Source organism: Rhipicephalus microplus, chromosome 9 (assembly GCF_043290135.1).
Source record: "Rhipicephalus microplus isolate Deutch F79 chromosome 9, USDA_Rmic, whole genome shotgun sequence".
In the NCBI taxonomy this organism is placed as follows: domain Eukaryota; kingdom Metazoa; phylum Arthropoda; class Arachnida; order Ixodida; family Ixodidae; genus Rhipicephalus; species Rhipicephalus microplus.
The window spans coordinates 94,500,365-94,527,557 of record NC_134708.1 but is presented as its reverse complement, the minus strand read 5'-3'; the positions used below and the strand labels follow the sequence as shown (position 1 = coordinate 94,527,557).

Sequence of the window (27,193 nt, the reverse complement as noted above, 5' to 3'; positions counted from 1 at the left end):
TAGTTTAGAGAAGGGCTGTGTGAAGCAATAAAGATAGCTTTGATCGTTTCAAGCCAAGTCGGGGCGCTTTGAAACCAAACTTGTAAACACGGGAGTGTTATAAATTGCTTGCTCATCTTGCTAGTACAGTTATGGTAGGTACGGCAAGTACCATCTTAACAGGGGCAAAGAGCAAGAGGCTAGTGTGAACGATAGAGAACCTGAAAGTGAAGGAACTCACCGAAATTGGTAAGAAACTTAGCCTTACTTTGATCCGCGTGAAACGAAAGCAAGCGATCGTAGAGATGATGAAGGATGAAGGAGTGTCAGCTGAGAAAGTCGATGAGGCCTGCGCAGATACCAAAGCAAGCCGCGAGGAGGCTGATAGGCAAGAAGTAGAAGTTCGTGAACGTGAAGAAGCGGAAAGGCACGAACGTCAAGATCGTAAGGAGGCCGAGAGACAGGAGCGCCTCGAGTTGAGAAGAATAAAATTGACATTGTTACAGTGGTTCGCAGGCGCCTAGCGTAGCTTTTGCGAAGGTTTAGATCAGCAGTCATAGAACTTGGGACCAACTGCAACCGGTCGTAGTAGGCGAGGGCATAGCGAAGTATCTTGTCAAGTTTTAACACACCTGTGAGCGAAATGCTTTGGAGCGGTCTCTTTGGACGCAGAACCTGTTAGCCCTACTTCCCGGCGTGGTGTCTGACGTGATAACGTGCTTGTCGAGGGAAGTGTTTGAGAGCTATGACGTGTTCATTGAAGTGTTTTTAAGGCGTTACAAGTTCACACCCGGAGCTTTCCGGCAAAGGCTACGGTATGCAAAAAAGGGCAAAGTGTCACACGTTGAATTCGTGTTTCGTCGTAAAGCCGATTTGTTTCGATGGCTACAGGGCGAACATGTTTAGGACAATCGCGATAAGATGGTAGAAATTATTGCATTAGAACAACTGTACCACTGCATCGAGGATGACTTCAAGCTTTGGCTGCAGGACAATCTTGGCGAAGTACAGCTAAACAAGGTAGCAGAGTTAGCTGAGGAGTAGTATACTTGCTGAAAGTTGCATAATATGGCAGCGCACTTTGAAAAGGATGAAAGAAAAGGGGGATTTTCAAAGTAACCTCATCAACGGAAGCCCACTCTGCATCGGAATTTCAAGAAGAACCCGCCTTCTATGAAGGACACTGTAGGGGAAGGGCAACGGAAGTGGAGAAATTGAGTGAGGTTTCGAAACAACGCACTGATACCAGCACGGGCGTTTTAATCATGGACGCCGCTAATCTGCTACAACTGCGAAAAGGATAAGCACATCGCGATAAACTGTAAGCAAAAGTTTGCTTTCGCAACAATCGGAGAATCGGCAAAGGACATGCGGCTGTTAGAGCCGTAGCAACAGGAAATCAGTGTGAATGGGAAAACGTCTCGAGCACTTCGAGACACAGCGGCAACCATGGACGTTGTTCATTCTTCGTTGCTGTCTCGGGAAGACTGTACAAGAGAATGCGCGTGGATTAGGCAAGTCGCCGAGCATCAGAGTGCTTGCTTACCAATCGCAACGGTAGTAATTGAAAGCCAGAGTGGTAAGCTTCGCACCAAAGCGGCTGTGTCTGCCGCGCTTCCCGATCATTTTCCCTATCTTTTTTTCCAAAAACTCTGAGCAGTTTCTCAAAGAGTAGGGTAAGTTGTTCTTCTCTAACTTAGCGTACAAGGCCCTCGCGCGATTGCAAACGCGGAAGTTTCGCAGGAACTTCATCTTGTTCAATGTGGTGAAACACCACCTGCGAAAGCTGCTGATCTGTTTGACCTTGGGGGCAAGTCGACAAAACATCGGACAGAAAATTATCTGTGTGAATCACTCGTGCAGTCACTCAAGCCGCTCATCACCGAAGCGACTGGTGGGGTTTCAGTCGGCTGAGGAGACGGCATGGTGCCATTGAGTCCGAGTGAGAGGGGTGCAACGCTCTTGCCTGTAGCGGAAAGTTGGAGAGAGCTGTCGAGGGTTGATCAAAAAACGCTCATTCGAGTGTAGCTTGAGGGCCTCTCGATTAAAGCGCTACTGAGAAGCCTAAACTTGAAAAAAAAAAGAAAAAGAATGTTCCCTTTTTTGAGAAGGCAGGGCTACTCTATCAAAGCCATACGAATATGCAAGGTCACACATTTGAGCAGCTCTTGGTGCACCAAAAGTATCGTCGCCAGCTACTGGAACTGGCGCATGAAAACGCTTGAGCAGGGCATCTGGGCATAAAGAAGACCAAGGTTGGAGTTTCCCTTGAGTTTTATTGGCCGAACTGCTGGAATGATATCGAATACTTTGTACGCTATTGTGACACTTGTCAGGGAACGAGAAAATCCACGAACAATGGGAAGGCAACCATGAAGCCTGTGCCGATTATCACGGAACCTTTTCGGCGCCTAGTAATTGATATTGCCGGGCCATTGCCAGAGTCAAGGCAATGTTGTCGGTACATCCTGACAGCGCTCTGTGTCGCCCCAAAATTTCAAGATGCGATACCACTTTAGGAGCTCAATTATCCTCATGTCGTGGATGCTCTGCTCTCTATATTCGCACGTGTCGTACTTCCTTCTGAAATTCAATGTGACAACAGTACTGTCTTCCCCAGCTGCCTTACCTCTACCATTTTGGGTATAAGCGGAATAAACGTAGTGCACAGCTATATCCATCACCCGCGACCTAATCCGGTAGAGCATATGCATTCCGTTCTGAAACGAATACTGAGAGCTCTTTGCTACAAGCGCAAATGCGACTGGGAAGCGTGTATTCTTTCGCAATATTCGCTTTAAAATCAGCTCCTCATGAGAGCACAAGTTTCAGCTCTTTAGAGCTTGTGCATGGCAGGCGTTTGAGAACAACATTGCGAATGCTACGCGAGTCATGAGAGGAATTCAATGAGGACTCTATGTGGTTGCATATGTCCTCGACATCTTTCAGAGGCTTGAAAAAACGAAAGACATTGTGGAAAGCCAGATGAAGGCTGTGCAAGTGCTGTTGAAAGAGCACTACGACAAATCGCAAAGAAACGCAGCTTTGAAGCAGGTACTCAGGTAATGCTTCTGCGGCCGTCCAAAAGGAACAAGCTTGACGTTCATTAGGAAGGGCCTGCCAGAGTAACATTGAAGCTTTCTGATAACAATTATGAAGCGAAATTAGGAAGACGGCTGAACAAAATTTACCACAGTTAGTTGATGAAAGCGTTCGTTCAGCGTCAAGTGGTCACAAATCTCCTTTTCAATGCTTCAGAAGAGGGAGTAGAAATTTTGACTTCTAGTGATGTAATCGAAACGGGATCCGATGTAATGTTAGAGCAATTGAACATGGAGCCTGGGTTAAATGAAGTCCAGAAGAAGGACTTGAGGAGGATTGTTTACGAGTTCAAAGAGGTGTTTTTGGACCGTCAAGAAACGCGACGGTAATTAAACATGATATCGAGCTAACATGTGAGTGAGGAGCCCTGCGTTTTAGCTGGTACCTTCTCCACACTTCGGTCTTTCGCTGGCAAGTCGGGGCAAAATTTTGTCCTCATTACGGCCTTAGCTAGGCGCTCTCGTCCAGAGTGATCTCAAGGGGCTAACTTTATGTTTCAGTCTGTTTCATCGCGTTGTTATACGGGAAAAAATTTGAGTTCTCGTTTTAAAAGTCTTGTGTAACACGTGTGCCTCTTGGTGTAGAGGGAACGAAATTCCGATTGACAGTAACTAGGTATATGTTGTATTATATTTTGTCTGGTGTTCTGTCGGGTGAGCGAGGGTACTTGCTTGTGTCGTGTATTGTCTGTTGTCGAACCGTTCTTCACAAGTAGCAGAACCATCGACATGTTTTGCCGACAAGCCTGTGGAGCTGGGATCAATCCTCAAAAATGGGATGTGCTCACGGAACTGAGCCTTGAGCCCCATCCTTCACATTGCCCGATAGGCGAACATGGAGGGAACTGGCAAACGAGCGTGCCCGACATTCGAGCCATGTGGAAGAAGCTCATCTTTTCGACGCTTGGTCTGGCGGCGAGGGTGCTGTTATGCCTTGGAGAACATACTGAACGTCATTGCATCTGCAAAGACAATCTGTGTAAATGCCAGCGAGCGAGCCCGTCTGATTCCATCATCTCAACGACGTCATTTGGCCCGGCACCGCCGGTCTGTCTTGCGCAAGGCACTGCAAGCTCCCTCAGCCCGTGGGCCCGATAGCAGCCGCATGATGCAAGCGGTGCCATCCAGTCAGGCGAGCTTTACGCAATGCGTGGCAACATCACTCGTCCTTGGGTGCAACCTAGCGCAGCGGCTCCGGATTTGAGGATCATCACGCAACCCAATGCCGGATTCCCACCAGAGGATTTTAACGTGACCCGGCAACTGCAGTTCTGATTCACGTTGATGACGTAAAAGAATCCCCTGGGGCATATAAAAAACCCAAACTTCGCCAAGCAGCCGACCTATGCGTCAGAGAGAAGACATCTCGGCTCTTCGAGTCCTTAAGCTGTCGGTCTGAGTGCCCAATATGTAACGTCTCTATTTCTATGCTGTACATAAACCTTGCCTCAACTCACGGTCGTCTTGTCCACTCGTGTATAAGCTCTGCGCAGAAACTGTTGCGAGCTGAGAAACACGTGCGACCAAAGAGCCAGTGAGCTTGGCAGCAGCGACTTTCGGAGCAGTGGTGCCTTCGGGACCGTGTTGGCGTCAAACTTCGTAAGAGTATTCCCTTTGCAGAGGCAATGACGTTCGATGTGGACTCTCAGGCGTAACAGCATTCATAGGGTCAACGCTGGTGACGTCAGTTTTTCTTAAGGTTGTGTCATTTAATTTTCGAGCGACTATTTGACACAATAATAATGATAGCTGAGAAACACTTATCATGAGAGACAATTAGCCCAGCCGTGGTGGTCTAGTGGCTAAGGTACTCGGCTTCTGAGCCGCAGGTCGCGGGTTCCAGTGTTGGCTGCGGCGGCTGCATTTCCGATGGAGGCGGAAATGTTGTAGGCCCGTGTGCTCACATTTGGGTGCACGTTATAGAACATCATGTGGTCTAATTTTCCGGAGCCCTCCACTACGGCGTCCCTCATATTCATATGATGGTTTTGGGACGCCAAACGCCACATATCAACAATTATGCCAAGCAACGTATAGAGACTATTATTATAGGTGATTTTTCTGTAATAGTGAAGAAAGAAAAGTGCACAAAACATAAGATGCCGTGGGCGGGAACCGAACGTTGAACCTTCGAATAACGCGGGCGATGCCCTGCCAACTGAGCTTCCTCGGCAGCCATCCACTTTGTAGGGTTTGTATTTGTGTGTTTAAAACGTGGGAACGTCAGTCAGCACTGCCTGTTGCCATTGAGGTAAGTGGGGGGAATTCATTAATTGCCTGTTGGCGGCACCTTTAAGTTACCTTAAAACGAGTTGGCAGCTGACCAATAGTCCCTCGCACACCACCTGAAAGCATTAGGTCAGTCAAAACGAGAACCTTGCTATGATTTGAGGAAGAAATTGTAACCTTATAATGACTCGCTTTTCTTGATACACGCAGTAATGATGAAAAGGGGTATAAAAATACGCCAAGAAAGGTATAGGGGTTGGTGTTAGATGGAGTTGTAATACAACGGTGAAGAAATAAATGTGGACAAAAAATAACCACTGGCAGGGTCGAACCTGCGACCTTCGAATAAAGCGTCTGTTGCACTACCATTTCAGATACCATGATGGCAACACCCCGGCTTAATGTCATATGTTAGTCACCCGTGGCGTATGTACACGAAACGTGCTATACGGTCATTAGTTACGTGTCTGGAAGAAAATGTTTCACAACATACGTGGCGGGATTTTAGCGCGATAGCGTTAGAGAGCTCGTGTCGCATAAATTCCGCTACTGGCGTCGGCACCGTTGGCTGTGTGCGAAAACTTTCTGTGAGCGAAAAATTGAGAAAGAAGCAAATAAAACAAAAAAAGTAAATGTAGGGTCTCATTGAGCGTTGAAACCGCGCCGTTTGCGTGACAATGAGGTGTCCTACCACGACGCCACAGTGTTACTTGCGGCCGCTTTTTGAACAACACTACATAACTCCTATGTAGTTGAAGGAGCCTCCTTAACGCATATTGTTGGACAGGTGTCACAACAAAAACGAGCCCATCTAGCAATTTTTAGGCGCATTTGGAAGGCCATCAAAGTGCGTCAAAGAAGGCTGGGATAGTGCAGTCGTCGCCGGTAAAAACACACAGAAACTTTCAATCAGCTCTGAAATTGCACAACCATGTCCATCTGGTGAAAACATATCATGCCTTTCCAGAGACATTGATCAAGCAAACAGCAAACGCTAGATAATGTGCTGCTATCTGTGAGGCATTGTGAGACTCCTTCTCACCTCTGAAATGGCGAGTGCACAGCGTGTGCCTTGGAGGTCATGCGCCTTTTGCTTTAGATCAGGAACCAGTCAGTACCAATTGGGCGCGGCCTTGAGTGTGTGTGTGTGTGTTTCAGTGTACCATGTGCGAGACATTGTGCAAAACTTAGTGGTTGAAAAGCGCACTTAGGCCGTGTTTCGCTATCGTGTTCAAGTATTAAACGCGAATTTAAATTTAAGGGTCTGTTTCGCGTTGTCATAGCAATTCCCAAGGGGACATTCATCAAACTTTATTACCTTCATGAAATAACCTTGGTGTGGCGCACAATAAGGGTTATAGATAGATAGGTAGATAGATAGATAGATAGATAGATAGATAGATAGATAGATAGAAAATGGCTAAGGTACTTGGCTGCTGACCCGCAGGTTGCGGGTTTGAATCCCGGCTGCAGCGGCTGAATTTTCGATGGAGGCGGAAATTTTGTGGGTCCATGTACTCAGATTAGTGTGCACGTTCAAGAATCCCAGGTGGCCGAAATTTCCGGAGCCCTCCACTACGGCGTTTCTCATAATCATATGGTGGTTTTGGGACGTTAAACCCCACATATCAATCAATCATCATCGTTAAGAAATAGTTCACATATATTTTTATGACACAGATTAGGGAACTGTTTCACAATAAAAAAGTCAGGGAGAACCATGAAGCAGTGGACAAGCTTGGTCTTTTAGTACCGAGGTCAGTGTGTGCCGCAACGAGCTAAAGTGCGTTCCGGAGAGCCGCAGTGAAGTTCAATTATTCAATGAGCCAGCTATAAAAAGTGGAAAAAACAAGCATGTTGATAAGCAAGCGACGTCATTTGTGAAAAGTTGTATATTACTTCTTTTTTGGGAACGATTTGAAATGACATGGCTAATAACACACGATTTCTGCTGCATTGCTTAGTATCACAGCTATTGTCTTGAAGTTCCTTACTTCTTTTTTATTGAGCTGTGGTGAAACCTTTTTTTGTGTGTATATCAGGGCCGTACCGAGATATTCAGAAAAGTATCCCAGAGTACAGCTATTGAAATATATGCGCTCGACACTGAAATACAGATACAAATATACACTTACTGATCTCATGAGGTTGTCGCAGACATACTTTTGAAAATAGACAAAAAAGCATTTCGGAATACGATTACAGGGCTGAAATACAATAATACAAAATTTTGAAATCCATTTTTTTTCAACAGTAATGATGCTACGCTAAATCATTAATAGGTGCAGCCCATTTTATTTATTATTCTTACATTCGATTCAAGTTTGAATGTAAAGATTATCACTGCGATTTGCAATCAAGGCCAGCGCAATATATATATATATATATATATATATATATATATATATATATATATATATATATATATATTGTGATGTAGCAGTAAAGGCAACCTTTATTAGGCCCGGAAGACACGATGAAGCGCCCACGCCCAAGGCACAGAACTCAGACAAGCCAAGTCCCCACAGCAGAAGAAGATGACGACCACTCATGATGATGAATATTTGTAAAGATAGATGATGTGCTTAATGAATGCCTACACTAACTTCCCCCCCCCCCCCCCACGTGAACGCGGTCATCCTGACCGCAGTTCTTGACCGCATTTTAAAGCGAAGATGAACGCTGTATGAAAGGCTTCATGCGGGATACGTGGACTATTTCTGCTGCCCTGTAGCGGCGGTCCATCGGAAGAAGAACGGGTGCCACGCGATAATTCACAGGAGACGTTTGCTCCAAGACAGTGTAGGGGCCAATAAAACGTAATTGAAACTTCTCGCACAGTCCGGGAGTGTGAATGGGTGTAAGAAGGAGGACTTCGTCACCAGGGCTGAAAGACACGGCACGATGGGAGGCATCATATTCAAGCTTGCGATCCTGTTGCTTGGCTTCAGTGTTGACGCGAGCCAGCTGGCGGCAATGAAGTAGACGAGACACGTATTCTTCACTTGAAGATGAACATGGTTTGACAGGCGCAGAGAAGAACGAAACATTGAGGAAAGAAGAGGGGAAGCGACCGTGGACGAGGTAGAACGGCGAGTAACCGGTTGTGCGCTGTACAAAGGTATTATACGCAAAAGTGACAAATGGCAAAATGGTGTCCCAGTTTCTGTGGTCGGGTTCGATATACATCGCAATCATGTCTGACAGTGTACGATGGAAGCGCTCAGTCAGGCCGTTCGTCTGAGGATGGTAACTGGAGCTTGTTTTGTGTGTAGTGCCGGCTGCCTTGAGCACTTCTTCGACGAGTGCTGAAAGAAATACTCTTCCACGGTCGCTCAGGATTACACGAGGAGCTGCGTGTCGAAGGATTATTGCTCGAAGGATGAAGTCGGCCACTTCCGAAGCTGATGCAGAAGGCACGGGAGCTGTTTCGGCATAGCGGGTCAGGTGGTCGACAGCTGTAACTATTCAACGATTGCCCGTGACAGTCATAGGAAGCGGACCATACAGGTCAATGCCAACTACCTCGAATGGTTGCAGAGGACACGGGAGCGTTTGTAATTGTCCACTTCGAGTTGATGTAGGTAGCTTGCGACGCTAACAAAGGGCGCATGAGGCAACGTACTTCGCGACACAGGTGGACAAGCCCGGCCAGTAGTAGTGACATCTTATGCGGTCATACGTTTTCTGGAAGCCCATGTGTCCAGCAGACATGTCGTCGTGATATGTCTTGAGGACTTGAGCCCGAAGAGAGCGAGGTAGAACGGGCACCCAGCGTTGACCATCAGGGTGGTAGATATGACGGTACAGGACGTGGATGTTGAGCTTGAATTGCGTCAGCTGTCGGCGAAGACGGGCGTTAGGGGGCCGGAAAGTCCCGTCAAGACGGTCCATGATGCGGCGACAGTAAGGGTCAGCACGTTGGTGAGATAAGAACAAACCACACTCGCTTGAAGAAGTTGGGTCCAAAGTAGTTAATGACGAAACATGTAGGAAAGAGACGGCCGAAAGCTTCTCGTGTGCAGCAGTGGCGGGTTTGTTAAGCGGCTCCGAAGAGAGCGGGCAACGCGAAAGGGCGTCGGCGTCTTGATGCTTGTTTCCCGACTTGTATGTGATAGTGAAGTCGTATTCTTGTAAGCGAAGAATCCAGCGACCAAGGCGGCCGGACAAGTTCTTGATTGTCGAGAGCCAGCACAAGGCGTGATGGTCCGTAACCACAGTAAAGTGGCGGCCGTGAAGATAAGGTCGAAACTTTTGTATCGACCATACGACCGCTAGGCACTCCTGTTCGTTGATGGTATAATTCTTTTCAGCAGGGGTCAGTGCACGGCTCGCGTATGCGACGACTTTCTCACGTGAAGATTTGTCTCGCTGTAGAAGAATTCCACCAATGCATCGACCACTAGCGTCTGTATGCAGGAGCGTAGGCGCGGTTTCGTCGAAATGGCAGAGGACTGGTTCGGATGTGAGTGCACACTTCAGTTGGGCAAACGCCGCTTCACATTCAGGAGACCACACAAAGGCGACGCCTGATCCGAGCAACTTGTGCAATGGTGAAGCTATTGAGGTGAAGTCTCGAATGAATCGGTGAAAATAAGAAGCGAGGCCGAGGAAACTGCGCAAATCTTTGGCTTTTTCAGGACGCGGGAAGTGTTGGACAGCGGAAATCTTGTCAGGATCGGGACGAATACCGTCCTTGCTTACGATGTGGCCTAACACTTTAATCGTCTTGCTCGCAAAACGGCACTTCTTGGTGTTCAGCTGAAGGCCTGCGTTTGCAAGGCACGTAAGAACTTCGTCCAGTCGTTGCAAGTGCTGAGAGAAGGTTGACGAGAAAATAACGATATCGTCTAAATAGCACAAGCAAGTCTTCCACTTCAAGCCTCGTAAAACTGTGTCGATCATCCGCTCGAATGTTGCTGGAGCATTGCAAAGGCCGAACGGCATGACGTTGAATTCATACAGCCCATCTGGTGTTGAAAACGCTGTCTTTTCTTTGTCATCCTCGTGCATGGGTATTTGCCAGTAACCTGAACGCAGGTCTAGGCTTGAAAAGTACTCAGCACCTTGTAGTGAATCCAAAGCATCGTCTATGCGCGGCATGGGGTAAACATCCTTGTGGGTAATCTTATTAAGTGCTCTGTAGTCCACGCAAAACCGCACGGAGCCATCTTTTTTCCTTACTAAAACAACAGGGGATGACCAAGGACTCGCGGAGGGACGTATAATGTTCCGTTGCATATCGGCTACATTTTGTTCAATGATTTCACGCTCGGATAAAGAGACGCGATATGGTCGACGGCGTACGATGGAAGTGCCATCGGTCTGGATACGATGCCTAATAATGGACGTCTGTCCCAGAGATGAGGAATGGGCATCAAACAATCTCCTATGCTTTTGTAGCAAGGCAAGCAACTCATCTGTCTGTGAAGAGGTCAGTTCTGGACTAATAGTCGCAGCAAGAACAGAAGCGCTTGATGAACGTCCAATAGAAGGAAGGTCAGAACACGCTGGCATAAGAGAGACAACAGAGACAGATTGAGATTCAGAAACGCAAGCCATTGTGGTGCCTTTAGGAATGAGAATTTTCTCAGAAGTCTGGTTTGTAGCGTAGAGAAGTCCGGAGCCATTGTGGAATCGCGCTAGACCTGAAGCAAAGGCTATACCTCTTGCGAGACAGCGTGCAGATGGTTGGACAAACACGTCACCAGAGTCGATCACATTAGAAGTGATGGCAACTATCCGCTGATGACCAGGTGGTAGCTCGGTCTCTTCAGCAGCGAGCAAGCGAACGGGCTTGTCATCCGCATACAGGGCATAGTCAGTTTCCATCATATGAACAACATTTTCTTTACAGCAAATGGAAGCGTTCGCCGTAGACAGAAAATCCCAGTCTAATATAATCTGGTGGGCACACGAATTCAGCACAGCAAATTGTACAAAATGAAGAATACCAGCGATTAAAACACGAGCGGTGCACATAGTGGCAGGTCTAATGGCGTCCCCTTACGCAGCGTGCAGTGTAGGTCCATCATAAGGGGTGGTGACTTTTCGTAGACGTGAGCACAAAGAACGATCAATCACAGACAAAGAGGCACCAGTGTCTATTAAAGCGTCCACGTACACACCTTCTATTAAAACAGCTATCGTATTATATGGACGCACTGGAGGAATTTCTGTCTTTTCGTTCGATGCAGCTTTTCCTCCAAAAGCTGCAGAGGTTACTTTTCCGGGCGTTGGTTGGTGAATTGCGAAACAGGTCGCAATGGAGACGTGGAACGGCGGAGGGGTGAGGGTGAGCGGCGTCTAGTAGTGCGGTAGGAACTTGTTGGCTCAGATGTCGCAGTTGGAGACGGTGAGCGGCGTAGCGGCGGATCATAAGGACGACGTTGGAAAGCGTACCAGCTTGTCCCATCATCCCGTCCGTAGGTGTCGAGTCCACGACGCTCGTCCTGCTGACGCTTCCGACAGACGCGTGCAATGTGGCCCCGATAGCCGCAGTAATAACAGATCGGACGATGCGGCCGACACGGTGGGTGAAAGGGCTGGCTAGTCACACTCGGAGTTAACGAAGCCAGCGGGACAGGCGTCGAGTGTGCGGGCATCGGTTGTACCACGGGTGGTGAGCCAGCGAGGACTTGTGCGTACGTCGGTTGGAGTCGAGGTACTGGAGTGTCTACAAACGCTGGCCTGGTCATGGACGCCAACTCCTCTTTGATAACATCCCGCAAAACATTGTTGGAGGGGGGAGGTGGACTCGGTGTCATTGAGAGGCCGAAAGATTGTAGCTCTTCCCGTATAAGCGCCCGGATCATGGCACGCAATGAGGAATCAGTCGTGGTAGTGGTTTCAGAGCTGTCCGGCAGTAACCGTTGGGATTCAAGTTCTTCCAGGCGTTGGCACGTGGCAACAACGTCAGCGACCGTAGTCGGGTTCTGAATGACCAAGGCATTGAACACGACCGTGCCTATCCCTTTTAGTAGATGACGAACTCTCTCTGATTCAGACATGGACGTGCTGAAACGGTGACAGAGAGCAAGCACATCCTCTATGTACGATGTGTAGGACTCACCGCATTGTTGCTTGCGAGAATCCAGTGTCTTCTTCGAGAGAGCTGAACGAACCGCCGGGGTGCCGAAAATTTGGCGAAGCTGTTGCTTGAAACACGTCCAGTCCGTAATGTCCGTTTCATGATTGAAAAACCATGTTTTCGCTACGCCCGTGAGGTAGAAAGAAACACGGCGAAGCTTGGTAGGATCATCCCAGTTGTTAGTGGAACTCGCTCGATTGAACTGGTCCAACCAATCTTCCACATCTTCACCTCGAAGTCCGGCGAACGTGGGCGGCTCACGCTGGTGCGCGGTGATAATCCACGATGGATAGGCCGTGGTAGCCGGGGCCGTGGAGGTAGACGCAGAAGCGCCGGTTGGCTCGTCCTGAGGCATGTTACCGGACACCTGGTACAAACGACGACCTGAGCGCAGCTCCAGGAGGCAGATCGGGCTGGGATAGGACGGAAGATCGTAGAGCACACTCCACCACTTGTGATGTAACAGTAAAGGCAACCTTTATTAGGCCCGGAAGACACGATGAAGCGCCCACGCCCAAGGCACAGAACTCAGACAAGCCAAGTCCCCACAGCAGAAGAAGATGACGACCACTCATGATGATGAATATTTGTAAAGATAGATGATGTGCTTAATGAATGCCTACAATATATATATAAATATATATATATATATATATATATATATATATATATATATATATATATATATATATTGTTAAGACGTTTATTGGCGGACACTCGTTGATGATTCACGACAGTCAATGCGGGGACCGACTTTCTGCACGAGCTGCTCTTCTTCTTATGAAAAAGGCGACCCACAAGAAGGCACTCGAGAGGACGACCCACTGTTTGAAGGCTTTGCCACAACTACCCCGGGTACGAAAAGGGAGCCGCCTGGCGACCTAACAGGTGGTTACAATGAGCGGGTCATGGCAGGCCTTGAGGCGCTCCACGTTAACAATGTCGCGTCCTCGACGGCGCATGTCCGAAGATGGTTCAATTGGTTCAATCAAGTAGTTGACAGGAGAAGTGCGTTTGACGACACGGTAGGGGCCTTCGTATTTCGGCAATAGTTTTGAAGATAGGCCAGTTGCAGTGGTAGGGATCGAGAGCCAAACAAGCGCTCCAGGGAGGAACGTGGGCGCAGTAGTGCTGGCGTCAGCGCGAATGCTTTTTTGTCGCTCTTGATCGTGCGCAGTAAAGGTCTTTGCAAGCTCTCGACACTCTTCAGCAAGCTTGGCTGTAGCAGAAATAGGCGCCCACTCAGACGGATCTGGCCTGTACGAAAGTATCTTGTCGATGGTTTGCGACGGGTGCCTTCCATATAATAAAAAGAAATGTGAAAAGCCAGTAGTGCTCTGAGGGGCGGTATTGTATGCGTAGGTGACGAAGGGTAGAATGGAATCCCAATTTGTGTGATTGGCGGCGACGTACTTGGAGAGCATGTCGCCGAGCGTACGGTTGAAGCGTTCGGTGAGGCCATTTGTCTGCGGGTGGTAAGCAGCAGTTTTGCGGTGAACAATGTTGCACTCTTTAAGAATGGCTTCAACGACTTCAGACAGGAAGACGCGGCCTCGGTCACTGAGCCGTTCCTGGGGTGAACCGTGTCGCAAAATGAATCGTTGGAGCAGAAAGGAGGCCACATCGCTCGCTGTAGCCGCGGGGAGAGCAGCCGTTTCGGCGTATTGCGTGAGGTGGTCCACAGCGACAATGGCCCAGCGGTTACCAGCTGACGTCAGTAGAAGTGGCCCATACAAATCGATGCCAACGCGCCCAAAGGGCCTGGCAGGGCAAGGTAGAGGTTGCAGACCTGCCGGTGATAGGTGCGTTGAAGCTTTTCGGCGCTGACAATCTATGCAGGAGCGAACGAATTTCTGCACGTAGCGGTACATGCCGCGCCAAAGGTACCGTTGGCGAATGCGGTGGTAAGTCTTCGATACCCCGGAGTGCGCACATTGCGGATCGGAATGAAAAAACTCGCATATGTCAGAGCGCATACTGCGAGGTATGACGAGTAGCCACTGGTGGCCGTCACCATTGTAATTGCGCCTGTGGAGGAGGTCGTCGCGAATGGCGAAATGGTGGGCTTGACGACGCAACGCGCGAGTGGATGAAGTGGATGGATCAGCCAGCAAGTCGATCAGTGAGGCGATCCATTGATCCTTGCGCTGTTGAGTAGCAATGGTATGAATGCTAATGGAAGAAATGGCAAGGTGAGACGCGGAATTGTGGGCGTTGTCGTCAGGCAAGGGAGAGCGTGACAGGGCGTCGGCGTCAGCATGTTGCCTTCCATTGCGGTACAGCACGCGAATATCATAGTCTTGCAGGCGAAGTGCCCACCGGGCGAGACGGCATGAGGGATCTTTCAATGACGACAACCAGCATAGTGCGTGATGGTCGGTGACGACATCAAATTGGCGACCATACAAATAAGGTCGGAACTTCGTAAGGGCCCAGACGATTGCCAAACATTCCTTCTCGGTGACGGTGTAATTAGTCTCGGCCTTAGTAAGCGTACGGCTTGCATACGCCACGACATATTCCGGGAACCCTGGTTTGCGCTGCGCAAGGACTGAGCCAAGGCCGACACCACTGGCATCCGTGTGTACCTCTGTAGGGGCCGTAGGGTCGTAGTGGCGGAGTATGGGAGGCGACGTCAACAATCGACGGAGCGTTGTGAAAGCGTCGTCACACTGTGATGGCCACGATTGGAGAGGCCCGTTACTTCCAAGGAGCTTCGTCAGCGGCGATATGATAGTCGCGAAGTTTCGAATGAAGCGCCGAAAGTAGGAACACAGCCCTACGAAACTGCGCAGTTCCTTGACGGATGTCGGCTTGGGGAACTCGGACACGGCCTGAAGCTTAGCTGGATCAGGGAGAATTCCGTCCTTGGACACAACGTAGCTGAGTATTGTCAGCTGCCGAGCTGCAAATCTGCACTTCTTTAAGTTCAGTTCCAGACTGGCGTCACTCAGACGCGTGAAAACATGCCGTAGGCACTGAAGATGCGTCGAGAAGTCCGGAGTGAAAACGACGACATCATCGAGGTAGCACAGGCACGTGTGCCATTTAAGGTCACGCAGAACAGTATCCATCATGCGCTCAAAGGTGGCGGGCGCGTTGCACAGCCCAAACGGCATGACGTTGAATTCGTACAGGCCGTCGGGGGTGACAAAAGCGGTCTTCGGTCGAGCGTCCTCAGGCATAGGTACTTGCCAGTACCCTGAGCGCAAATCGAGGGATGAAAAGAATTCTGCTCCTTGCAGGCTGTCAATAGCGTCATCTACACGCGGTAGTGGGTACACGTCCTTACGAGTGATCTTGTTGAGGCATCGATAGTCCACACAGAACCGCACAGAACCGTCCTTTTTCGTGACGAGAACGACAGGAGATGCCCAGGGGCTGCTAGAGGGGCGAATAACATCGCGGCGAAGCATGTCGTCGACTTGCTCGTTGATTATACGGCGTTCTGTGGGAGATACGCGATATGGACGCTGTCTCAGTGGTGGCTGTGTGCCTGTGTCGATGCGATGTGTAATGGTGGATGTGCGCCCGAGAGAAGGTTGGGCGACATCAAAAGAAGACCGGAATTCTTCCAACAGGCCCAGAAGCTGGGAACGCTGGCCAAGCGTAAGGTTGTCGGGAACGGAGGGACCGAATACATCATCGGATGATGAAGCAGATGTCGAAACAGCACTAAGCGTACTGGAACTTGAGCAGTGCATGTCATCGGGTTGATCCATAACTTGTTCCATAACTTGTTCGTCTTCGATGGGTTCCACGCTGCCGAGACATTCCCCTCGCACCAACGTAACGCTGTACGGGGATGAGCTCACTGCAAAAATAGTGGTGCTGCCGTGAGTGAGTTGCACGGTCGCGAAAGGAACCAGCAATCCTTTTCTGATGAAAACAAGATGAGATGGCGAGAGGAGTGCAGCGATGTCAGAAAGGCTTGCGCAGTAGACCGACACCGTCGCGGACGAGTTTGCAGGCACTTGGGTGTCATCTCTGACGAGTAACTTGCTTGCGGCAGATGGACTGTCGGCCGGCGTCAAAGAAGAGAATCGGGTGAGGCTGTACGGAGGGAGAGCCCGGAGAGTGGCGAGGTCACTTTGCGCAGTAATCGGCTAGGTTGTGCGTCCGTGACGGATACGGCGGCTCCAGTATCTACAAGGGCAGATGCGCGAACGCCGTACACAAGTACGTCTATCACGTTCGATGGGCTTTCCTGAGGGCTTCCGCAGCAGTTCGACAGCGTCGCAGCCCTTGCCTTGTGGACTGCGACGACTAGTTTTCCTGGTCGCCCTCGAGTGGACGTGGCCGCATCGGTGACAGTGAGCGACGTCGCGGAGATGGTGAACGGCGGGTAGACGGAGCGGGGCGGGACGACGGTGACATAGGTGGCGGTTGGTCATAAGAGCGGCTTGATTGGCTGGGAAAGTTCGAGGCGACCTGCGGTTGCTTCACACGATTGCAATAGCGTGCTACATGACCGACGCGACCGCAAGCAAAGCAGATGGGGCGATTGTCAGCAGTGCGCCATCTGTTCGCGGGTCCCATCCATGTCGCAGAACGCGTTGGGCGAGCCGGCTGCTGATATGAGAGCATGGTGGGCGGCACTCGGGGCACGTGGGTGACGTCGGCGTATTGAGGCGACACAGTTTCTCCGAAGGCGTGGGGCCTCGAGGTGGTTTCGGTGTAACTTACAGGGCAATCCACAGCAATCGGTGGGGGCGGCCTGGCTACAACTTGGGCGTAGCTGAGTGGCGCAGATACAGGAGGCGGCCGGTGGTATTCTGGAACGACCTGCGCGATTTCCTGCTGAATGGCTCGGCGGAGCGGAGGTACAAGTGTACTTGATGGCTGCTGAGCATGTTGCGGTGGAGCAAAAGCCAGTAAAGAGACTTGGCGGGCAACTTCCTCACGCACGAATGACTTGATTTCGGCGAGTAAGGTTGTGTGGTCAGGAGCCGCTGACAAAGCCGAGAGACCAGCATCACGTGGTGGCGATCGACGGGTCATCAAGCGCTGCCGCCGCAGCTCGTCGTAACTTTGGCATAATGTAATGATTTCTGCCACAGTATGAGGGTTCTTGGCCAGAAGCATGGTGAAGGCATCGTCGGCGATACCTTTTAGAACATTCGAGATTTTGTCAGCCTCTGACATGTTCAGGTCGACTTTCTTGCACAAGTCAAGGATGTCCTCGATGTAACTTGTGAAGGACTCGCCAGTCTGCTGTGCTCGTTCACGTAAACGCTGTTCGGCTTGCAGTTTGCGAACGGCTGGGTGGCCGAACACGTCAATGACAGCGGTCTTAAAAGCGGACCAGGTCGGGAAATCAGATGCGTGGTTATTGTACCACATTCCGGCCACACCCGCAAGGTAGAAGAACAGGTTACCGAGTTTAGCTGCCTCATCCCAATGATTGGGGACGCTCACACGTTCGTACATGGCAAGCCAGTCCTCGACGTCGGTGCCATCCGCGCCGGTGAAGACAGGAGGATCGCGGATGCGGGGGACACCAGGACATGGCGTCGGTGTAGGAGGGAGCGTATGCTGAGCGGCGTCCTGGTGCATGGTAGAAGGCACGGTACGGGATCGAAGCTCGAAGGGCATCGAATGCGAACCAAAGATGTTTGAAGGGGACAGCACTCTCCACCAAATTGTTAAGACGTTTATTGGCGGACACTCGTTGATGATTCACGACAGCGACAGTCAATGCGGGGACCGACTCTCTGCACGAGCTGCTCTTCTCCTTATGAAAAAGGCGACCCACTAGAAGGCACTCGAGAGGACCACCCACTGTTCGAAGGCTTTGCCACAATATATATATATATATATATATATATATATATATATATATATATATATATATATATATATATATATATATATATATATATATATAGACGTGAGGGATTGGCTCGCCATTTACGAGCGCGTGAGCGTCCCCGCAAACAAATAGGACGAGGACGGCAAGTTGACGTACTTAGTGTTCTACCTCGCGGGCGTAGCCAGATTGTGGTACAAAAACCACGCGTCTAATTTTGCAACCTGGTCCAATTGTAAGACCGCTGTAATCAACGTTTTGGGCCGCCCTGCCGTTCGTAAGCTGCAAGCCGATCAGCGCTAGCGTGTACGCGCTAAGCAGGCTGGTGAGTCATTCACCAGCCATATTGAAGATGTACTGCACTTGTGCAACAAATCCAATCAAACCATGCCCGAGTCTGACAAGATCCGAAACATCATGAACGGCATTGACGATGATGCCTTCACGACGCTGCTTGCCAAAAAACCTGGCACAGTGGCTGAGGTCACCACATTTTCTCAGAGCTACGAGGAGCTCCGCCGGCAGTGTTCGATGACACGTCGCTCCCCACCACGAGCTGCAATGCTTGCTGGCTTGGAGGCCAGTTGTGACCAAGTGGCGTTGATGACAGACGTCAAGTCCTTCATTCGTAAGGAAATTGCGTGCCAGTTTGCTTTTTGCCCTTTTCCCACCCACCGACTGTTCAACGATAGGCCACTACCCTTCTACCTCTCATCCAACGGGCGATTGAGCAGAAAATTGCGGAGGTCATGCCTGCATACCACCCTCAACAACCGGCGGCTCCTGCGCCCCTCAGCTACGCCCAAGTTGTCGCCAGGCCACCTCAAGTCGTTCCAGCACCGGTCCCTCTGACTTACCCCGAAGCTGTCTCTTGGCCTCCGTCCTTGGAAGCGGGTATGCCCGCTACGTATGTTGACGCAACCCCTCAGCCTCATTTTCAGCCCACCATGCAGCCTTTTAAGCCACCTTTACGGGCGAGACTTACCCCAGCGAACTGATCGCGCACACCCGACAACCGGCCCATCTGCTTTGCTTGCGGTTACGCCGGCCACGTAACCCATTATTGCTCTCCAGTACAGCCTTCTCCCATTTCTTTGCCTGTTGCTGGCCAGCTTAGCCGTCCGTATAACGACAAACTGACATCTATGCCACAGTCGTCTCGCCCAGGTCCGTCTCCTCGAAGGTCGCCGTCTTCACGACGTCGTTCCTTGTCCACCATGCGGCCTAGTTCGGCTGCTCATGAGCGGAAAAACTAGTCGTCGCAGTTCCAGAGGCAAGGACTGCGACGCTATTGCAATGTGAAAGCCCTCAGAGCAGCCCATTGATTGATATGTGGGGTTTAAGGTCCCAATACCACCATATGATTATGAGAGACGCCGTAGTGGAGGGCTCCGGAAATTTTGACCACCTGGGGTTCTTTAACGTGCACCAAAATCTGAGCACATGGGCCTACAACATTTCCGCCTCCATCGGAAATGCAGCCGCTGCAGCCGGGATTCAAACCCGTGACCTGTTGGTCAGCAGCCGAGTACCTTAGCCACTAGACCACCGCGGCGGGGCCTCAGAGCAGCCCATCGAATGTTATTGACGTGCTTGTGGACGGTGTTCGTCTTTCGGCTATTATTGACTCTGGCGCTGCCGTAACAGTTATGGACGAAAAACTTTGCCACTTACTTCTAAAAGTGACGACGACACTTTCTGGGTTGTCCCTCCGTACTGCTAGCTTGCATCGTATTTGAAATCATCCTACAGCAGAGTGCACAGCTCGCGTTGTCATTCACGATGTTCTGTATGTCGCCCAGTTTATCATCATTCCGCAATGCTCTCATGACGTCATCTTGGGGTGGCACTTTCTCTCCCGCCACGACGCCGTGATCCATTGTGCCTTCGCCGAGAGGCACTGGGATCAATACCCAGCGCCTCCATCAATTCGTTAAGGCGTTTATTAGCCGGCAACCAGCGATCATACACTATGGCGACAGTGACGGTCAAAAACGGACTCCCAGCACGAGCGGCGTCCTTGTTGAATAGCCCCACTAGAAGGTAATCAACAGTTTGACCCATTCCAAAAATTGCAGGCTTCGCTACACTATATATATATATATATATATATATATATATATATATATATATATATATATATATATATATTTATTTATTTATATATATATATATATATATATATATTTATATATGTATATATATAAATTTATACAATATATATATATAGGAGCACGCTTACGAAAATTGGATACTGTTTTACTCTACCATGGCACGGCTTTCGTCAGGATTAACAGAAATGCGAGTATGTGGCTGCTTTTATGAGCAGGCATGAACACGTGCGATTAGCATATGAGTGTCACAAAATTTTAAAACAGCCCTGACTCCGCTAAACAAACCATAAGAAATTGAATACCATAGATAAGATACTGGGCATGTAAAAAGGCATTTGTAACATTCACCAATGATGACGGTGATCCGGCATGAAAAACGAAAAATTATGTGATAACCTTTAGGAAGTAGAGAATACGTTAGGGGTGCTTCTTTGAATATTTTGCAAAAATGCGGACGTCAGGTCATCGTAGAAAGGCATGACACGCTTTGCCAACGCGTTTTTTAATGCCAGATAACCAACTATTGAATTTGTGAATCAAGAACGATTCTCGATTTGCGTGATCTTGGTGTGATTTAAAGCCTGATTCTACTAGCGTCACTGTAATCTTCTCAAACGATTGACCTGGTAGATGAAAATGCTTGAACAATGGGAGATGTCGCAAACGGTTTACGTGTGATTTGTGACTGTTGAAACGAATACAAAAGGATGTCTCGGTTTGATCGATGTATTGCTAGTGGCAGATTGAGCATTCAAGTAAGAAAATCATGTTGCTGCTATTGCAGTTCCCATTCCCTTCAATCTCAAGTGAAAAGTTGAATGCCGCACTTTTAGCAACAGACGCAGTGGTCATGTGCGCACAAACTTTACATCGCGGTTTGTTACAGCGGTGACAAACAACAGAAGCAATGAATCTAGTCTTGTAAGAAGTTATTATGTCGCGCAATTTCCTTGATCTCCAATGTACAACTCGTGGTGATTCAGTGAAAATGTCCATAAGCCGATCGCTCTGTGTCACTAAGTTGTAATGTTTTCTGAGTACATGCGACACGTTAGGAATATATGCAGAATGGGTTCGAACGAGGTTGGTTCGGGAAGTATGCGCTAATCGCTTGCCCTTACTGATGAGATCTTCACGATCTAGACAATTGTCCTGCTGGAGAGCATCGTCAATTATTTGTGAAGGATATTGTTGTTCGGTTAATGCTTTACGGAGCTGGTTACAGTTATGAATATATATATATATATATATATATATATATATATATATATATATATATATATATAATAACTGCCCTTTTTTGTGTATTGCCGTGCACCGACTTTTGTTCTGGACACTATCTTTTTGTCCACATCTTCAGTTCCATCTTCATCTCTCCCGGAAGACGTCGCCGCTCGCGTAGCCCGCTGCCGTCAAATCGGCCGCGCCAACACTGCTACCATTCTGGACAAGAGAAAAATCTGACATGAATGCAAAGCGTCAAGTTGTTTTGTTTGGCCCGGGGGACGAAGTCCTTTTGAGAACACCTGTTCGTGCACCTGGGCTCTTCGAAAAATTTCTTCACCAATATCTCTGTCCATACACCGTCCTGGAACGAACATCCTAAGTCAACTATCCCGTGGCTGCTGTCAACGCGGCTCCTGATCGTCGTCACCGCCACACCAAGATCGCCCACGTCTCTCGACTGAAACCATAGATTCGGCGTCCCAACCCTTTCTAACTTGCTGCCCTCTTTCGCGAAGGGGGTGAAGTAGTGTGAGCGCTGACTTTGTACTTCATCTTTATCTGTATAGTTGAACCATTCTAGTGATCATCATCGTATGTTACGCGAGCTCGGCCTCTTTGGCTCATGCATCTGGATTAAAAAGTAACCTGGTTACAGCCGTACCGATTGTGGTCTCATTATATATATATATATATATATATATATATATATATATATATATATATATATATATATATATACATATATATATATATGTATATATATAAATATATATATATATATATATATATATATATATATATATATATATATATATATATATGTGTGTATGTGTGTGTGTGTGTGACATAATAAGGCAAAGATGGTTGGTAGAAGCCGAGAAAGCGGAAGTGCTTTTTGGAATAAACATGGCGTATGAGCCAGGCTACGCCTGCCACTCATCACAGTGTCACAGAAGACCTCGTCACCACTTCATCAACTAGCCTTCATCATCGAAGATCTCAGCGAGACGCAGTGACCGAACGCGGGCCACAGAAGTTCATCGCCGCTGGACACCGTTGCAACCATCACGCTGGAACTATCGACTGACCTTCCCATCCCCAAGTACACCGGAGCGGCCGACGATGGACCCGTGCAGGACTCGTTTAACCTATTCGAGCTTCACGCCGCCCCTGCATCCTGGTTGGAACGAGAGATGGTTACCAACTTCACTGACTACATCTCTGGTGAGGCATTTAAATTTTATTTCACCCGCATCTTTGAAAACGACCAGTCATGGCAAAATATCAAAGAAGACATGATTACTCGTTTTACCTACTATGACAAGGGCTTCCTTATTACCAAACATCTGGATAAAACCCCCCTCAACCGCCACCATTCACGCTCCTAAGGTCCCTAAGAGACGTAGCTTTCCATCAGGTTGCTCTTCTGCAAGAAAATCGGCATTTTCAACGTCGTCGCTGCAAAATACGACATAAGACGTTACTCACCCTACTAATGCCCTGCATGATTTGCCCTGCATACATGGTCCACCACCTGGTTTTCTATCACGCAGCTCTTCAAAGGATCTTAACATTCACAATTAGTGTCATAAGGACGCCTTGTTCACGGTAGAAGCGCTGACGCATGAGAAAAATACTGAACGACGCTAAGACGACTCGAAGAGTGAAAATCAGTCTTCACGCAGTAGAGCAGCCTAATCCCAATCTCACACACTTAGCCCAACTCCTGGTTTTCCATCGATTGGCTCTTTTGTGGCTCACAACGCACATCTCAAATCTTGCTCGCTCAAAACGGCCGGCATAGAGATGTGGAGCTCAGACGATGCTGCGCAAAGCCCTGGACTTACCATCAGAATTCATGCGCCAGAACAGCTCGCATTGTTAGTTTCACAGAAAGAGGGCCATTCACAACTAAACTCTGACCGAGCAACGCTTGTTACGGTGCTGCCGTTCAGTGCGCAGCCACCTGAAACTGTAAAACAAGAAGGCTAAGGCATGGGACGTCGCGCGCTACCAGGCACGAGAACCACTCGCAGTGAACAGCGAAGAAGCCCCTGAAGAGCTTTGTGTCATTTCTACGGCACCACAGACTTGCCGAAATCTGCACTTTAACCCTAATAATGCCACGTAACCTGTGGTACCCTCATGCAGAGCTCACCAATTCAAGAATCGAACAAATTCAAGTACATCCTGCATCAAACCTCGTATACAGTTGTCTTCAAGAAGCGTCTGTAGTGAACCACGTCACCGAGGCCTCGGAAGAGCATGCTAGCAATGATGGCGCACCACAAACTATGCCCGATAAGGAAGACACTAGTGCGCAATGCACCAGCTGTCTACAGGACACGTCAATTTGTGAAAGAAAGTAATGTACGATTCTGCAAGAGGCTCCACTTCAGTCATCTCCTCAGCAATATCAGCAAAGCAAGCATAGCGAAGCCCACAAACTCATGCGACAACGAGAAAGACTGCAACCAAAACTTCGACGAACGCAAAATTCAACGGAAGAAAACTCACCAATTGAAGAAAAGCGTAAAATAAGATCTTCAACTCAATAACCATTCCAAGACGTCAAAATTCCTCGCACAGAGGAAAGTCGCCAGAGACGTTTTCTACACCTGCGGTTACACAGACGACAAAACTACGGAAAATGCCAAGAAAGACGCGGAAGCACTTCTTCCACACCACTAGTCCACAAGCATCACGCCGTCATCAACCCTTAAGAAGCACGCATTCTAGCTACAATGTGTCTGTCGCAGCCACGACTCTGAATCCAACGCATGAGATATCCAACCTTCCAACGCTACAAGGACTCGCAACCTTGTTCGTTCCTTACTACTAAACGGGCTGGGCAATCATCATTTTCCACGCTGAAAACATAGTTATGCTCTCCAGAACACAACAGCCAACCTCGCCCACATGAGGTCTCCTAGATATCACCAGACTGCCTTTCCTGTGAACGCTTTTGTGCAAGTGCATGGAGCCGCCGTGTGACACGAAAGTACTGCCTTTTCTGGCATCATTTTTAAATTATGAGACTGCACTTGTTTATGCACTACAGACTGTAGCTCGTGCATTCTTTCGGCCTCAGGAGGAATCATGTGGCGTAATAAGGTAACTATTGTTGGTAGAAGCCGAGGAGGAAGTGTTTTGTTTAGAAAAAATTTATTGCCACAAACGTCAATAACACTCAACAGAACATTTCCTTCTTAGACTTACTCTAACGATGATGAAAAACGGACGTCATTTACATGAACATGGATGTGAGATGACGTTGAAAGAACATGTACGTTCGAAGGTTCACACAAACACAAACACAAAAGATACTTCGAGGTAAACAAGAGACACAAATAAATAATAAATATGTATATTTCGCATATTTACATGTTGGCAAGCCATTTCTGCCGGCGCATTGACAGATCAGCCTACCAATACCAGGCCGGCCGAAAGACAAGTTTCACTCGTCCGTCATAGACCGACACAAAAGAGCAAGACCAGTGCCGAAGAAATTCCTCTTCACCGAGGAACAAGAGCTCCACCGACAAAACAGACAGCAGCACCGAGTACAATCGTTCTAGGATCGGGTAGAGCGCGTGGTGGCGGCGTCCCGCTGCAACCGCCTCGCAGCGGTTGCGCCAGAGGCAGAAACAGCCGGCAACAATGAGAAGACATGCGAAGCGGCCTCGCGAACAACGCCCGGAAGAAACGAAGCGATTTATTCTGAGGCAGTAAAACCTGGCATGTACGGCTCTGCAAAAAACGCAAGCAATGACACAATGCCTCAGAAAATGCTGAGTTTTTTCCCGAAGGGAGCAGTTCGGACATGTTGCTGACTGGACTTGTTTAGAGAAAGGACTTATGGCGCAAAGCTCCTTATAGCAGCACCCGTTCGGGTCTCGTAGCCGTGTAGTGTGTAACAAGTATAACACTTTGAGCTCAAAGGTGGTGCCGGTGAGAGATTTCTTCTGTGCGTTGTTCAACAATGAAAGATAGTGCTCAATGTACATGCCAATGGCTGCTAAGGGGGAATGAGAGACAGGAGAAGTCGGCTTTTAGCTAACGCGCAAGCTGCGCATTTTTTATTGTTCAACAACGCACAGAAGACAAGAAAGGGTTGCTACGTTATACTCGCTGGGCGTAACCTCCTAGGTTTTAGAAAGGTTTAGCGAGCGTTGGGCCACAGTGCCATGAATACAGTGAACTAGTATATACCATGAACTCGAGGTGGTTAAAGGTGGGAAGTGGACACAAAGCGCAGGCCGTAAGAAAATGTGCGTTTGCCTCCTCTCAATCAGTCCTTGGAATGTTCGCTGGATGACAGTGCTTCTATATGAGGAATATATGATGAAAAGATGCGAGACGGTGGTACTTGGAGTGTTGAATAGGTGGACGAACGGACACACAGACAGATGCATGGACGGACTCTCGAATGGCTGCACGGACGGATGGACGCATGGACGGACGCAGGAGCGGGTGCATGGACAGAAGTAGGAACGGACGCACAGATGAACTTGCGGACGCACGAACACGCGCACGCACGGATGGGCGGATGGACACACGGGCGGCCACACAGACGCAGGCATGGATAGACGGAAGCAAGAACGAATGGACGGCGGATGCTTCGCCCCACTATCCATCATTCAACCGGTGGTTATGCTGCCATTTTTTCAAATAAACATGGCATGTGAGTCAGGCCACGTCTGCCACTCATGATAGCGTCACACGCACACACAATATCGAACTCAATATATATATATATATATATATATATATATATATATATATATATATATATATATATATTCGATATTGTAGATACATCGTTGTTTTGCGCACATGGTTGATGCATAATTGTTTCTAAAACAGTAGCTTTTCTGTGAATAAGGCAGTTTCAATTCGACCAAAAGAAGAGACTCGTGAACTCGTGCAATGGCTTTTCACCTCTAAAAAGTAATGATTTGAAACATTCCGGCAAAAGATTACAATTCTGATTCCTCGATTCTGCCATCACCAGTGTCCGGCGTTTTATCTCATGAACCATTCTGTGCGTATAGAGGCTCTTCCACGACATTTACTATGACGTCCACCGGTGCCACACCTCTGCTTTTACGAACACAAGAATGCCCTCCTTCCCCTTCGCAATCACATAGTACTGTATTTGTCGAAGTAACAATATACCCATGTCGCGAATAGCATCGGGACAAAATTGATGCACTGTGACAGTATTTCACCACTCAGATACAAATAGATTTTGAATGGTCATCTTGCTACAGAAATACAGGTGCTTAAAAGGACCTCTAAGACAATATGACAGTGCTATTGCATCCTGATACTGCCTTACCCTAGTTGAAATAACTGTGACCTTTTGTTCATTTTTTTCCAGATGGCCGTACTTATTATGAGATCCGGGTAAGAAACGATTCTATTTCAAAGATGCCGCAACGAATCTGCGAGAAGCGCTTCAAATGTTTGGCTCATAGAGGAACCGTTGTTTATGATCGAGATTGTCAGAATGTATAAATAACGCTCAAATAAATGCACCAAGCAGTGTCTTGGGTGACCCAATAGTTACAAGCCGCCCATTTTTCTGCGAGTCTGGCACTGTGCGTTCTCTTCTACATACATGGAGTCTGTTAAAAAAAAT

At 48.5% G+C, this 27,193-nt stretch overlaps 1 protein-coding gene across 1 annotated transcript in view; it reads left to right on the top strand.

Moving 5' to 3' along the window:
* The window catches only part of LOC142772311 (uncharacterized), a 56,246-nt gene that overhangs the window by 26,421 nt on the left and 2,632 nt on the right, over nucleotides 1-27,193 (top strand). Inside the window, exon 4 of the mRNA XM_075874511.1 lies at nucleotides 26,933-26,958. Coding sequence (XP_075730626.1) covers nucleotides 26,933-26,958 — 26 coding nt within the window. The remainder of the gene's footprint in view (nucleotides 1-26,932; nucleotides 26,959-27,193) is intronic.